We start from the raw sequence: 15,152 nt of genomic DNA on the forward strand, positions 1-15,152 counted from the left end.
TCATTGTAATGGAGCACAGGGAAAGGATGTTTGTTGAACAGATCATTGATTAGGGATCTGAAATTCATATTCTGGTCAACCCCAGTCTCAATTTGTTAACTGCAGTGTCACAGATGCTCAGCAAGTACTCTCCCCACTGAGAGACGTTTCCAGCCCTTTTGGTTTTTGATAGTACTCCATGTAGCTTAGCCTGGCCTGAGACCGAATTCCTCATCCTCCTACTTCCTACCCACATCTCCCAAATGCTAGTATTAACCCCAGGCTTGGTTTTGTTTTCCTTTGTTTGGGGTTTTGTTTGGATTTTTAGTAGTGCTAGAGATCAAACCTGGGGCTTCATAGGCTACAACTAGAGCCATTACTCTGTGTTCTTAAATGTATAATTCCCCATGTCTAAGCCTCAGTGCCTTAGTTGTTATGTGGTAGCTGTAACTCGGGTTTTGCATGCTTTCACGGGGCTTTCTGAAGGCATGTATAGGTATGAGATACAAGCATCTTGTGTAAGCATTTATGAAAAGAATCCATTATGACTACCAGCATAACTGCACTATAGGAAAAGCATATTTGAAGAAACTGAAACTTCACCTCTTTTCTTAAAAAAGTACTACACTTTAAGTAAAACTTTAAAATTTAAGAACTTAGCTGGACATGGTGGCACACGCTGTTAGTACCAGCACTCAGAAGGTAGAGGCAGGTGGATTTCTGAGTTTGAGGCCAGTGTGGTCTACAGAGCAAGTTTGGGACAGTCAGGGCTACACAAAGAAGCCCTGTCTTAAAAAGCAAATAAATGAATGAATAAGATGAATAAATAAATAAAATAATTTGCTTAAAAATGGTATCAAAACAATGGGTGATGGATTAGCAGGGCAGCATACTGTTATTTGGTCACAGATGAGTTTTCAGCAGCTATGCATATAGGCTGTGGACTTCTAAGTGTTGATCATGCTCAGCTTGAAGTTTTATAGATGGCAAAAATAAGTGAGGTCAAATTCATCTTGTGCTTTATGCTACTAGGCACTGTGTAAATATACCAGAGAAAACAGATTTGCCAAATTTCAGTCACCGATTATTTCTGCAGCTAGTTTCAGGCTGAAGCTGCCACCAGAGGCCATTGCTGTGTGCATTCATTATCATTTTTCTCGTTTGTCGTTATCTTCCTTAGGAGCATGTTTCTTTAAATGGAGAAAGACCTAATTTTTGGACAGAATTTTGATTCTTGGCCTGTTTCCTCTTTGTATTTGGTTTTTGTCCGTCTAGCTGCACCTGCCATGTACTTGAGAGAAGAGAAAGCTCTGAGGACAGCTGGTGCGGCCAGGGAAGGCCTTTGAGAAAGTGCCGTAGGCTTTTGCTCTGTACACCACCTGCAGTTCTTTAAATGCTTCCTGTGAACATGTGCTTGTGTGCTTGTGTTTGCTGTATCTACTGGTTAATTGTAATGATTTTGATCCAGGGAAAAGACCCATCAACAAATTGGATTCTTCTGATCCCTTTAAACTGAATGATCCATTTCAGCCTTTCCCAGGCAATGATAGTCCCAAAGAAAAAGATCCTGATATGTTTTGTGATCCATTCACTTCTTCTACCACTACCAATAAAGAGGCTGACCCAAGCAATTTTGCTAACTTCAGTGCTGTAAGTACTGTGACTGGGCTGTTTGGGGAAAATCTTTCAATTTATAGTTTGAAGAGTTTCAAGGATTTCTTCATAGTCTTCCAAATTTTCATCATTTTATCGACATACTAAAAATTACCTTTTATCGTTCCCCCAAGCAAAACCTCTGTATTGTTTTGTTTTGCTGGTTCTTAGATGACTCCATTACTAAGCTGATTTTAGTCATTGTGGTTCTTGCAAACAAGATGTTTTATATATCCTTTCTCTCAGTCTTGACAATTCAAATATAAGTAAAATCTTGACTGCTACTATTTGGCAAATGGTAATGTATGATGGTGATTTAAAAGCTTGCTGTCTGCCTACTCTGTATAATGCCAGTAAGAAACTTGTATATTTGTAGCTGTGGATGTGTGTTTGTGTACAAAGCTTTGGCAGTTTCTAGAGACCAGTTGGCAGTTGCTGTGAGGGGACAGTGCAGGGGTTCTTTGAATACAAAACAAGTCTTTATGCATTTGCATAGTAGTTCTGATGGCGTGGTGGTGGTGGTGGTGGTGGTGGTGGTTCTTTTTATCCATCTGTGAGCCCAGTTACTCATTCATGATAAGCTTGTGCTTTACCATGGCAGCCTTTTCAGTATTATGAAATAAACTTAAGATCTAAGAATTCTTTCAGCAACTTAAAGAAGCACTGTGAGAAAGGACTGGGCAAGTCCTTTGTCCTATTAGAAGTGGAATAACCCATTGTGAGGCATCATATTTATCATCATTTATTAAAAATGAAATTCTTAGATATCTTTGGTTTTGGTTTTTAGGTGTTTTTTTCTGGTTTTTGTTTTTGTTTGTTTTTGGCAAAGTGACATTCATTACCATTGCCCATTCTATAAGAAGAGTTTTTGTGTTTACCACCTTTTATCCTTGACTTTGGAGATGATCAATGCCCCTGGCCGTACCATTTGGATCCTCTCACTCGTCATTTTATCCCCATTACTGCTCTGGCTACTTGAAAGAGAGGAGGGCAGGAGTCTGCACCTGAGGAGCTGCAGCACCCACCTGTGGATCTGTACTCAGAGGTTCCAGGTGTTTCCTGAGTGTGAAGGCTACTCAGAATTATCTTCAGAGTCCATGTCAGGTGGAATTTGAATTGCTTCGAGCAGAGAAGGATGGAGAATTGGCTTTCTTAGGAGATTGTAATTCTCAGTCTAAAATAACTGTCTGGCAGTTTGTAACAGTCAGTGTTAAATATGGATCTGCAAGTAAAAACCTGGTTGGAATGACTCTTGAACAGTAGTGGAGGCATTTTGCTTATTTTATACTTCAGAATCTCAGTACAGTACAGCATAAAGTAGCTCACAATAAAGTCCTCCGTTTTCACTTTGAGAGGTTTGTTGATAAGCACACCAAGAGTCACAGGTACACTGTCAAAGCCTTCCAGTTTGTCTCACTTCTTTGATGGGTCTTCTCTTGACAAGACTCAAGCCAAGTAGAATTTTGTATTTAGTGTCTACTGAAGTTGAAATTTGGTTGTAGTTACAAATATTTTTTCCAATCTAATTAGTCATCATCAGTATTCAGGTTTTACTTAAGCTGAATCATTTTAGTTATATAAAACTGGACTAAAAGTTCCTAAGGACTATCAGAATCTATATTTATTAAAAAAAATTAGGTTCACATTCTGTATCTAATGTTCTTAATGTAGCAAAATCTGTCTATTTTTGCTTTATACTTTTGGGGTTTCCTGAGAGGCCAGGTAAGGCAGCTCTCTATCACCAGTGGCATTAATTTTAATGATTTATCAGTCAGGCATGCTGCCATATGGTTGTAATCCCACAACGTAGGACACAGGCAGGAGGATCATGAGTTCGAGGCCAACATAAGCCACCCAGTGATAGTCCATCTTAAAAAATAATAAAAATAAAAAATCCGGAAGGGAGGATCGTCATAAACACATATTTTACGGTGAAATGAAAGATTAGATCACTCCTGTTTTTAAATATCCTATTCTATCCTAAGCATTTAACCTGTTTTGAGACAAAATATCACTGTGTCCCGGATTGGCTTCCTCCTTCCTCAGTCCCCATGTGCTGGGACTGCAAGCACGTGCCACCATGCCTGGAATTGCTACTGTTTAAGGTGATGATTTTAACAGTGTACTGTATAGACCTTATTATATTTTTATAGACTTTTCTTTCCATAGATTGTGTTAAAACTTTAAACCAGAGCTCAATAAGTAGTCAAAATACATTTTCAGAAAAACAAGGAATTAATACTATTCCTTTAGGTAAAACAAGTAGTTAGTACTCTTTTATAGAAGGTCTTTTGTATGTCTTAGCTTATTTTTTAATTCATTCATTCTTTGGATCTTTTAAATGGCAGTATCCCTCTGAAGAAGATATGATTGAATGGGCAAAAAGGGAAAGTGAGCGGGAAGAAGAACAGAGGCTTGCCAGACTAAATCAGCAGGAGCAAGAAGACTTGGAACTGGCCATTGCACTTAGCAAATCCGAGATATCAGAAGCATGAAGAGTTATCTGTCCGTTGTCAGCAATACAGTGCTCTTCTTGAATACTGAAGCTATTTACCATATGCATCAAACTACCTATGAGCATGGGATACACAAGGTTTGAGATTCCTAGAAATGTGACAAAAGTCTAGTTTGGTTTTTTTGGGGGGGGTGGGGGACCTATTTCAAATGTGTCTTTTATTTTTTCTTCCAAAAGCAGTACTCTAATTAAACAGCTTCGCCTAGACCCCTGTTCTGGTGTGCATTTACAGTGAGCTCTTGCCTGCTTGTACTAGTCCCTGTAAAGCTAGAGCATCAAGCCTCTGCCTTCTGGAACCTAGCAGATGTAGTTTTGCGCTGTGCTGCCCTTGTCCTGTAGTTACTATGACAACGACTGGAGTTCTGAAAGTGTGCAAGTATTCTCCCTGAGCTGAGTGCTTGAAGGAGGGGGAGGGAAAGAGTATCCTGTTTCTTCTGATCGGTACAAATTAGCCAGTTTAAAGTGCATTGTACTTCTGGAGAAAATACAGCTAAGTTACTTAGAAACAGGAAAATATTCTGCATAGATCAACTCCACCATTGAAAACTGGATGAATTAAGTTAAACCATTATTGCTCCAGCTGCAAGTAATTCCTAGATAAAAGTATTAAAGCCTTGTATATGAAACGTGTTTTTAGAACAATTTTCTCTGGACTTAAAGAATTTTAAGATTAACAGATACCTCACGACATGTTTCCTAATTAAAAACAAACAAACCAATTTCTTACAAATAAAATTTGTAAGGATATGTTTATTTTAAGTGCTAGTGAGGAAAATTTGTAACTTAAAATATAACCTATCCGTTTAAGCAAACACTTAGTCTGTACCCATTTTGCCTTTGTGACTGCACTGACCGTAGTTCATAAGTGACCTGAAGTCTAGGAAGCTAGAATTGGAAGGTACTTTGATATTCATTATGTGTTTTGTTTCTTTAGTGAAGGCCCAGCTATTTGCAGTGATACAAATGGAAGAAATAACATTTGTTATATCCTCTTACTTTCTGTCTATCTTTGTAGTTTAAATTTCTTTATTTATTTGCTTTATTTTTCTCACCTATAAAATTGACAAGCTACCCCATCCAAACAAATTCCTAGTTTTTAAATTGAGAGAAAAATAAACCGAGCTGCCAAATTATCAGAGCCCTACTTTTGTTAAAAGCCCATCTTCTGCTGGACTGGCCTGACAGACAGCTGGATTTTAAATGGATTTGAAGTAGACTATAATTTGTAATTTTTTAGATATGAGTTACTAATTTAGTGTTTGTAATACCAAGATAAACAAAAATGCACCTACAAACTATTTAAAATTCTTTAGGATAGCCAAGTTAAGGTGGTATTGAACTGTTGTTAGAGTAATTTACTGCCTGGCCTATAAGTACATTCTAATGTCTAATCAGACCATTTTGAAATGGTGCTTTATTTTCCTTTCCACATACTATTGGATAGCTGGGATTTAAAACAAACTTCAACCATTTCCTTGCACTGCTAACTTTTTTCTACTTTTGTAAATAAATATTTCAGCATAAAAGTTAAACATATGAAGTAAGGGCTGAATCGTAATCACAAGGCTTTAATTGTGATAACTAATTCCGTGGCCTAAGTGTTTGCTGCAAAGGGTGATGAGCAGGTCAGGTTGGGTGGTGGTGGGCGGTGTTTCTGTTTGCCCCTTCCTCTCACTCCTCAGGAGAAAGGTAAGTTGACTTGAATAACCTTCGTTTGCACTGAGAAAAGTGAAAAATGTTTGAAATGCTTTAATTTTTTTTAATTAAAAACTCTGGAAATATTAAATATCTATAACTTATAAACAGCAACTTTTGATGTGTAGTAAGTGTGCCCTAATCTTCTGTGCGCTTAGCTGGGTCATAGAGACTCTTATCCTTTGTTAAGATGTGTGTGCTCAGTGGGCCAATATCATACTAAAGTGTGTACATAGGACATAGACATAGCTATATCTCCACTCTTGAGTGTATAGGATGAGTGTCTTAAGACCCGTTTGTGATGTTTTATGGTGTTGACCCTGGCTCCAAAGCCTGCGCTTGAAACAAAGACAGAGTTTTAACCATCTTCCTTTTATGTACTTGTTCAGCTTTATCTGTGCTTTCTTCATAGACGTTCTCTCATGTTTCAAACTTATAAATTACAGTTGTAATTATGAAAATAATAAACTTTAATAAGTAAAAGTGTGTACTATATCATTTTGCATTGAAACTTTGTGTACTGTTCTTGATCGTGTGCATACGGTAGGAGGAGGGGCAAGTTGCCATCAGCATACATTATCCTGTATAAAGGGTTCTTATAGTACTATAGAGACTTAAATAAATGTTGAATGCTAATTCTATAAACAAACTTTGTTATCTTGTCCTGTTTTTTGAAAGGAAGATAGGATATGTATCTTCATAAGGATAAAGCCTGAAACACATGGCTGTGTATCTGCCAAGTAAGGACACGTGCCTTGGGTTCTTAGGATGTTCCTGACCTCAGATCCCTTTTCTGCTGTTTTTGAGAAAATCCTTCAAGTCGTACATGGTTGTGCACACCTTTAATCCAGGAGGCAAAACCAAACAGGTCCCAAGTTCTGACCAGCCTATTCTATGTGGCAAGTTTGAAGTCAGTCTGAGCTACGTAGGGAGACCCTTTTTTATTTTTTTCCAATCTTTATTAGATATTTTCTTTATTTACATTTCAAATGCTATCCTGAAAGTTCCCTATAACCTCCCCCCCCCGACCCTGCTCCCCTACCCACCCCCTCCCCCTTCTTGGCCCTGGTGTTCCCCTGTACTGGAGCATATAAAGTTTGCAAGACCAAGGGGCCTCTCTTCCCAATGATGGCTGACTAGGCCATCCTCTGCTACATATGCAGCTAGAGACTCGAGCTCAGGGGGTACTGGTTAGTTCATATTGTTGTTCCACCTATAGGGTTGCAGATCCCTTCAGCTCCTTGGGTACCTTCTCTAGCTCCTCTATTGGGGGCCCTGTGTTCCATCCAATAGCTGACTGTGAGCATCCACTTCAGTGTTTGCCAGGCACTGGCATAACCTCACAAGAGACAGCTATATCAGGGACCTTTCAGCAAAATCTCGCTGGTGTATGCAATAGTGTCTGCATTTGGTGGCTGATTATGGGATGGACCCCTGGGTGGGGCAGTTTTTGGATGGTCCATCCTTTCGTCTCAGCTCCAAACTTTGTCTCTGTAACCCCTTCCATGGGAGTTTTTTTTCCCAATTCTAAGAAGGGGCGAAGTGTCCACATTTTGGTCTTCCTTCTTGAGTTTCATGTATTTTACAAATTGTATCTTGGGTATTCTAGGTGGGAGACCCTTTTTAAAAACAAGCAAGAACAACAATAAAAGAAAGTTCTTTAGCCTCTGGTTCCCTGAACTTCATTTTCCTCAATGAGTTTGATAGTTTGGTCAGTCTGTTTTTAGATGGAGGTCTTGCTATCTAGGGCTAACCTCCAGTTCAGTTCTTCTACCTCATGAGCAGTTGGAATTATAACCATGTAATTCCCTGCCCAGCTTGACACCTTTTTAATACTAGTTATTTTAAGGAAATAAGCTCACCCCACCCCACCCCACCCCACCCCTTTGGCCTCCTGCAAGCTGGGCCAACACTTTACCTCTGAGCTCTTCCCAGCCTCACATTAGACTGTGTGGTGCATGTGACGCCTATGCCAAGCATTGTGTCTGTGCTTGTGTTTCTTGTCTAGTTTTCACTGTAGGACTAAGTAAGGACAGTTTTTCTCCTGTTTTGGAAATAGAGGATCTATTTCCAAAGTTAAAGTGTATGCTTCAGCTTACACACCTGATCTATTTGGAAATAGAGGATCTATTTCCAAGTTAAAGTGTATGTTTCGGCTTACACGCCTGATCTCTTGATTCCAGCATGGTAATGCATGTACTTTACATACCGTATTTCATTTTGTGTGAAAAATGCTTCTAGAAAATGGTAGGAACAGGACATGATAAATAATGAGTGACATTTTTAAAGTTGTTATCACGATCCTCAGTGTTTAGCAAATATCAATCCACTTAGTCCTCACAACCATAACTCTGAAAAGTACAGGTGTCTCCATTTTTCAGAAATACCCAAGTGAGAACCCAAGAAACTGGGTCCAGGGGTTTACTGCTATGCGTTGTTCTTAATAGAGATAAACCAGAATAGAAAGAAATACCATGCGTAATCTATATAGTCACTCTTGATGGAATAAATCTACTACATCACACCTAATATTTTAAAACATTCTTCAGAACCCATTGTGGTGGTGCACACCCTTAATCCCAGCACTAAAAAGGCAGACAGGTGGATCTTTTGAGTTGGAGGTCACACTGATCTACATAGAGTTTCAGGTCAGCCAGAGCTCTGTCAAGAAAGAAGAAAAAGTAGGAAGGAAGCATTGATTCTCTCAGGGCCTAGATAGATGCCCAGTGGTTATGGGCATTTGCTGCTGTTGCAGAAGAGTATAGAGTGCAGTTTCCAGCACCCACTGATTGCTCACAACTGCCTGTAGTTCTAGCACCAGGGATATAGTACCCTTTCTGACCTACTCAGGCACTCACACTCACCTACACAGATATGACTGTAACACATAATTAAAAATAAAACAAATCCTGAGTAAACCCATTATCCAGCTAGAAGTCTTGTCTCACTTACATGAGTTGCTGACATAAGAACTCAATTGTAGGGCTGGAGAGATGGCTCAGTGGTTAAGAGTGCCGACTGCTCTTCTGAAGGTCGTGAGTTCAAATCCCAGCAACCACATGGTGGCTCACAACCATCTGTAATGAGATCTGAGGCTCTCTTCTGGGACATCTGAAGACAGCTACAGTGTACTTACATATAATAAATAAATAAATCTTTACAAAAAAAAACCTCAATTGTAAATTACTAACGTTACCATAAACATAGGGCAGAAAAGGCCAGCCTTACTTTTTATTAAAGAAATATAAGTTTAAGCCAGGTGGTGGTTTATGCCTAATAAGACTAGCATTCTGGATGCTCACACAGAAAAGTCCTCAGAATTAAAGATCAGCCTGAGTTATAAGTTTGAAGCAATAAGTCAAACAAAAATGAACAGTAGCCAGTACTGCTGAGGCTCTGAAGGAAGGCGTGACTAGAGCAGTAGAGACACTGAAGACTCCAGTGGTCAGAGTGCCTGGAGTGAGTGAAGCTCTGGGCTCAGTTCCCAACACCCTGGAAACTGGCAGGATGTTGCATGCCTGTGATCCCAACACTCAGAAGTTGAAGATCATCGTTGGCTATATAAGGAATTCAAGTCCAGCTTGGATTCCATGGACTCCACATCCTGAATAAAAAGAAAGTCAAAAGTAAGTTTTCAATGTTTTTAAGTAGCTCAGTAAGAACATTACATTTATGGATAAAAGAATGACTTGACTTTATAGGTTTTCTGTATAAGCTCTCCTTGGTAACTGGGATTGGTTTAGGGAAAAAATAAAAGTGAAGTTATCCAGTGAGAAGTTTTGAAAAGTGTTATGGCTAAGTCCTAAGAGGAGAGTGACTCCAGAACAAATTGAGATTAACAAATCATAGCTTCTAAATAGATGTTAGTGAGAGGAGAAGAGTAACTCTGAGTTTAGAAGCCTCCAGATCATCTGGAAGGTGTAAATAAAGGTCGATGATTCAGTCATCAAGTATAAGGTCCACAGCCACACAGTATTTGATGTGGATTTGAAAAGATGTCTTCAAGAGGCTTCTCGTAGGTGGCATTTATCACTTTAATGAATTTAGCCTGCTCCAAGATCCAGACCTTTCTTTAGAAACCTGATTTCATCAGCAAAAGAGGCAGTACCCATTAGTCGAGTTCACTGATGTAAGGTCAAGAATATCGCTTTCCCATTATCATTGTCACCGGGCTTTGCCCACAGTAGATTGAATCTGAGGCCTTCCTTCCTTCCTGAGGCTACTGTTCATCTCAGCTGCCTGGACCAAGAGCGTGGTTTTCTAGATTAATATGTTTATTGAGCTAACATCTGGTTTGGCTGGTTGGGTGGCTGTTTGGCTCTTTGGGATAACTCTGCATACCTTGGCTTTTGATTCATTGTATGTAAATCTTTCAGTGTGTTAAAGAGCGTCATTTTAAATCTCAGGAAATAGAATTTGTCATTGAATATGTGCAAGACAAAATAAAAGCCACTGATTTTTTTTTTTTTTTTTTGGATGTTTGATGGTTTACTTACAACTTTATTGGCAAAAAAGGGGAGAACTTCAAACAGCTTTAACACAGGGAACTGCAGCTGACCCTGTCGGGTTGACCAGTCCCATTCTCTGTCCACCTAATTGTCAGCAGAAGTACAATACTGAATCTGCATATGCAGTTTCCTTTATCAAGTACAGTGCTCACCTTTCAGGCAGTCTCTAAAACATATAAATACTAAGGAAAGGAAATCACTCATTAAAAACTGCATCAAACACAAGTATCTTAAGTGTGAATTTGTTGTTTCTGGAAATTACACATGCCCAATGAAAACCAAAAGCTGGAAAAGTGGTTACACTTCCTACACGAGTGAACAGTTACAACACCAATCATCTTCTGTAATGACCATTTTTAATTTACCAACTACTCTGAACTTACTATGAGATGTAGTCAAAGTCAGAAGAGAAGACGCAGGGATAGGATTCCTTTTGTGGAGGACAGTATCCCTCCAGAATCATCATGGGGAAATAAACATCCTGGTGATTCTAGGTGGCCAAACAATTAATGTAGTCAATCTCAGTTCATGTTGATCATATTGAGCTGACCTAGTTTTCGTCCTTGTCATTCTTCTAGATCAAGAGGGTTCAATTCTTCTAGATCATCCAGATCTTCGCCAGTGAACAAGTTTTCATCAACAGGAACTGCATCGATGGATCCATTTTCCTGTCCTCCCCCTCCGCTGTCCTCGTCCAAATCACTTCTTTCTCCATTTTCAGCCAGACCCCCAGAAGCTTCACTTAATTTGTTCTTGTCTTTATCTGGCGCATATGTACTGAATCTTTCACCACTGGCCACAGTGATACCTGTCTCTTCTACCTCTCCAGCCTCCCACATCACAGCTTTAATAACTGAGACGGGTGAGCAGAGGAGTCATTTGTTCCAGCAACATACATGCCAGGAAAGCGTTAGAGGCATGCTACGCCTACCTGTCTGCCTGCCATGCAGGTTCTTAGGATGTACAAAGTACTTAGGAATCACGATACCAAGCTCATCTTATTTTGCATCTTGTAACAATCCTGAAGTAGAATAAATTTTATCAAACCCAGCTTGCTCTAGAGCCAATGCCTAGGCTGAAACCATGGCTTCTGGCCAGCTACTTAACCTCCCTGTCCATGTTTTCTCATCACTGAACCTAGGACAATAACAATACATACTACGAGATTTGTATAAGCTGCCAAGTGGGTGCTGGTAACTGAACAGAGCTCCATGTAAGAACAGTTGTCACTCTTGCAGAGAGCTCTGTTCAGTTACCAGCACCCACTTGGCAGCTCATACTAATCTATAACTCCAGTTTCAGGGACATGTTCTTATGGCCTCTGTGAGCAATACACTTCGTACCTGCAGGTAAAACACCCTTACACATAAAAATAAATCTTTGGAGAAAAAAACCTGAGTTCTAAAAGAACACAGCTTATACAGTTGTTTGAGGGTTGGGTTGTTACTTGTGAAGAGTTAAGATAATGCCAAATATAGTTCTAAGTAGACAATGAAAAGTGGCAAACACCTGGAAGTTCAAGAACCTCTGGGTTGAACCCAAGACCCTGACTCAATTTCTAAACTTGTGAGCTGGGGTAGGGTGCGAGGGGCAGTGAGTGAGTGTCACCCAAGTAGGTCTGGAACTCCTCAGTCATTTTCTACATTGGAGTTGGTGTGTAAACCCTCCCTGTAGTGCCTGCTACTGAGAACAGCTTACTGTGTGCTGGTTCCCTCGTTCACTCAACTATGTAGCAGTGGGACCAGATCCAGGAAAGACAGACACAAGGTGCTTCTCTCTACCCTCAGAAAGCTGAAGAATGGAGCTGGGCATGGTGGCTCCTATGTGTAATCCCAAAACTTGGGCTGAGCAGGAAGATTGTTCAAGGGCCGCCTGTTACAGAGTGAGACCGTGCCTCAAATACAAGATAATCATACACACACACACACACACACAAGGAGGGAAGGAAGAGAGGGAAGAAGAGGGAATATGAGGAATGAGACTGATTCTGTGGACTACTATTAAAATTATGAAGTGTTGGGCTATTGAGATAGCTCAATGGATAAAAGCACCTGAATTCTGTCACCAGAACCCACAGAGGTCGAAAGAGAGCTGACTCAAAAGTTGTCCTTTGAACTCCAAATGCAAATGCATGTACACAAGTTGAATGCTTAAAAAACTTTTTTTTAGTTATAAAAGAAAATAGACAAGAAAAAAAATGTGACCTCTGGACAGGGAGAGACTTCCAGGGAGGAGAACCTAGGAGGCTTCCTGGAGGAGGTGGTGTTCGCCGTGATCCCAGAGTCGGGGTGGAACTTTCATCTACTGTCAGTAGACTGGGCTCTGCCTGTTGGAAACTAGGCTTCTTATTCTGAGGTTTCTTGCCTAAGTCCAGGGGAGACCTGGCTTTCTTCAGTGCCCAACACTGCCAAGCTGAACAGGGGATTCTAAAGCCTGTTGGTACACACAAGAGGAATTTCAAGGTCTGGACACACTAGTTTTGTGGTTAGATAGGCACATTCTCAGGCTCTGAGGTGTGTGCTCAGAGAAAGGGGGAAATGTCACCTCTTCTCTGCCTAGCAGAGGCAAGTGACTACCTAGATGAGACCACAGGCAGAGTGGAACGGTGGGCCACATTCTACAACGTGGTCTCCATAAATTAACCTTGCTAAATTTCAGATCTGTCAACTGCAAAATGGAAATATGTGGTATTTAGTCAGTTGAAGATAAGATTTTATGTAAAGCATGTGACTCAGAGGTTGGCATATAGAAAACATTTGACTTGTAAGACTCAACCACAACGTATTAGACAGGAGACATGGATTACACAAGCAGACGGGATGCAAACCAGCCCAAAAGGAAATGGAAGCTCGACCTCCACACTCTTCAAGAAAGCTTCCAGGAGGTCCTGGATCCACAGTCTCTCAAGCTGCTCCCCTGTCTCTTACCTTCGTCTGAACTTGTATAAGCACCCACGAGTGACTACTGGGCTGCTCTGGTGGGGTGCCAGAGCCCATTCTTCTTGTTAGTGGTAAAATAAAATGCTGGAAATACATGTGACCCACATTATTCTGAGAGAGACTGTGGCATATTAGCTCCTGTCCCATCCCCCACCAAGTGGCACTTGGTCTGCATGATTCAGGACAGACCTGTCTCTCTCTGTGCCCAAAGATGGGTCTCGACCAGTTGGAGATCCCATCGTTCTGGATGGAATGGAGGTGCTCTTGTCCCCCAGGCCTGGCCTGCTACAGGGGCGGCTGCAAGGGAGGTGCCCTCCAAAGCTGGGAGGAGCCGGGGCCCGCCCTGCCTGCCTGTCCAGGTGCTGCCTCCTGAGACCGTGTGAGTCTCTGCCGCCTGCTGCAGCTGTCACCACGAGGGGCCACCAGCGCACTCCTCCCAGCCATCCTGTGCCATGGCCTTCCTGACCACCTGGAAGAGGGCAGCGTCCAGGAAAAGAGACTGCAGGTATAGGATGGCAGCCGGGGCGGGAAATCTTTGAGTACCAACGAGAGGGGAAGCGAGGGACGTGTGGAAACTGCGCTGCTTGTGGCTAACTGCCACCCTAGGGCAACTCAGAACCTTCTGCATCCCCATGTGCTCCCTGGTCCTCTGCACTCTCCCTGAGCCAGTGGGGTCTGTGGACAAAGGGGTGCGGCCCCACTCCACCTAAGCCAAGTTGCTAGCTTAGTCACTGGTCTGGCCCTTGGGGCTTGTAGTACAGAGAAGGGGAACCTGGTCCCCAGCCCAGAACGGTGTGGGGGGTGGGGTGGAGTGGGGTGAGGGATGGGGTGGGGGCAGTGGAGATATGCACCAAAGTTCCCCCAGGCACAACTCTGCAGGGATTGTGTCATTACTCTTTTCTGGGTGTCACTTTCTCAACTTCTCCCATATCTGGATGAGTTGGTGGCTTTAGGTGCCTTTGCTATCTGGATCAGTCCTGAGTGCCTTACAAGTTCTTCATACTGACATAGTTGTTCACACAGCTGTCCCTGGGAGAGGGCAATGCTGTCCTGAGCACCCCTAACTTGATAAGCCACAGTCCTGATCATACGTCTTCACCCCCAAACCTGTTCCTCATCCTGTGTCCCCATCTCAGTGAATGGTACAGTCATCCACCCAGTTGCCCAAGCCTGAAACCTGGGAGTCATCTCTGACGCCTCCCTCCTCATCCCTTCCCTTGTCCACATCCTGCTGATTTTATCTCCGGGAGATTTCTGCTAGATCTTTGCAGTAGCCCCTAGCTCGACCGGTGTTCTCACTAAAGGATAAAACAGGCACATGTCAGTTTTCCACTTTAGCTCTCTTCTGTGAGGGCTGGGCATATAGATTGCCTAGCATGCGGGAAGACTAGGAGTTCAAGGTTCAGTACCTAGTGAGTTTAAGATTGAAACTGGCCTGGGACACATAAGACATAAGACTGTCTACAAACAAACAAACCCAGAACAGCCTATGGCTGCTTATCACCTGGAAACTGAGTTACTGGCATCTGCCTTATAGTATTCTTACAGCTAGGCTGCGGTTGCTCAGATCTGCCTGGAAGACAGTCTCTTCACTCCTCGGCACGTTATAAAACTCAGTTGAGGTCTCCTCTTTAAAAATCCCATCTGAGTCACAGTGTCTCCCCCTCACCTACCCTCGGATGGCTTCTCTAGCTAGCCCTGGCTGTCCTGGAATGCCCTCTGAAGACCAGGCTGGCCCTAAAGTCAGAGACCCACCTGCCTCTGCAGTGCTCTCCTGAGTGCTGGGATTAAAGATGTGAGCCACCACTACCTAGCACCTCTCTCTCTCTCTCTCTCTCTCTCTCTCTCTCTCTCTCTCTCTCT

The 15,152-nt window shown here is 41.9% G+C and overlaps 1 protein-coding gene across 3 annotated transcripts in view; it reads left to right on the plus strand.

Annotated features, from left to right (window-relative positions):
• The window catches only part of Eps15 (epidermal growth factor receptor pathway substrate 15), a 105,681-nt gene extending 99,190 nt beyond the window's left edge, over positions 1 to 6,491 (plus strand). Inside the window, exons 24-25 of one of the 3 annotated variants that reach the window (XM_021199624.2) lie at positions 1,448 to 1,629; positions 3,981 to 6,491. In XM_021199624.2, the coding sequence (XP_021055283.1) occupies positions 1,448 to 1,629; positions 3,981 to 4,127 (329 nt within the window). In that variant the 3' untranslated portion in view covers positions 4,128 to 6,491. The remainder of the gene's footprint in view (positions 1 to 1,447; positions 1,630 to 3,980) is intronic. The other 2 variants (XM_029539647.1, XM_029539648.1) reach the window with 2 other exon arrangements.
• Positions 6,492 to 15,152: the final 8,661 nt, after the last annotated feature.

Source organism: Mus pahari, chromosome 6, assembly GCF_900095145.1.
Source record: "Mus pahari chromosome 6, PAHARI_EIJ_v1.1, whole genome shotgun sequence".
Lineage (NCBI taxonomy): Eukaryota > Metazoa > Chordata > Mammalia > Rodentia > Muridae > Mus > Mus pahari.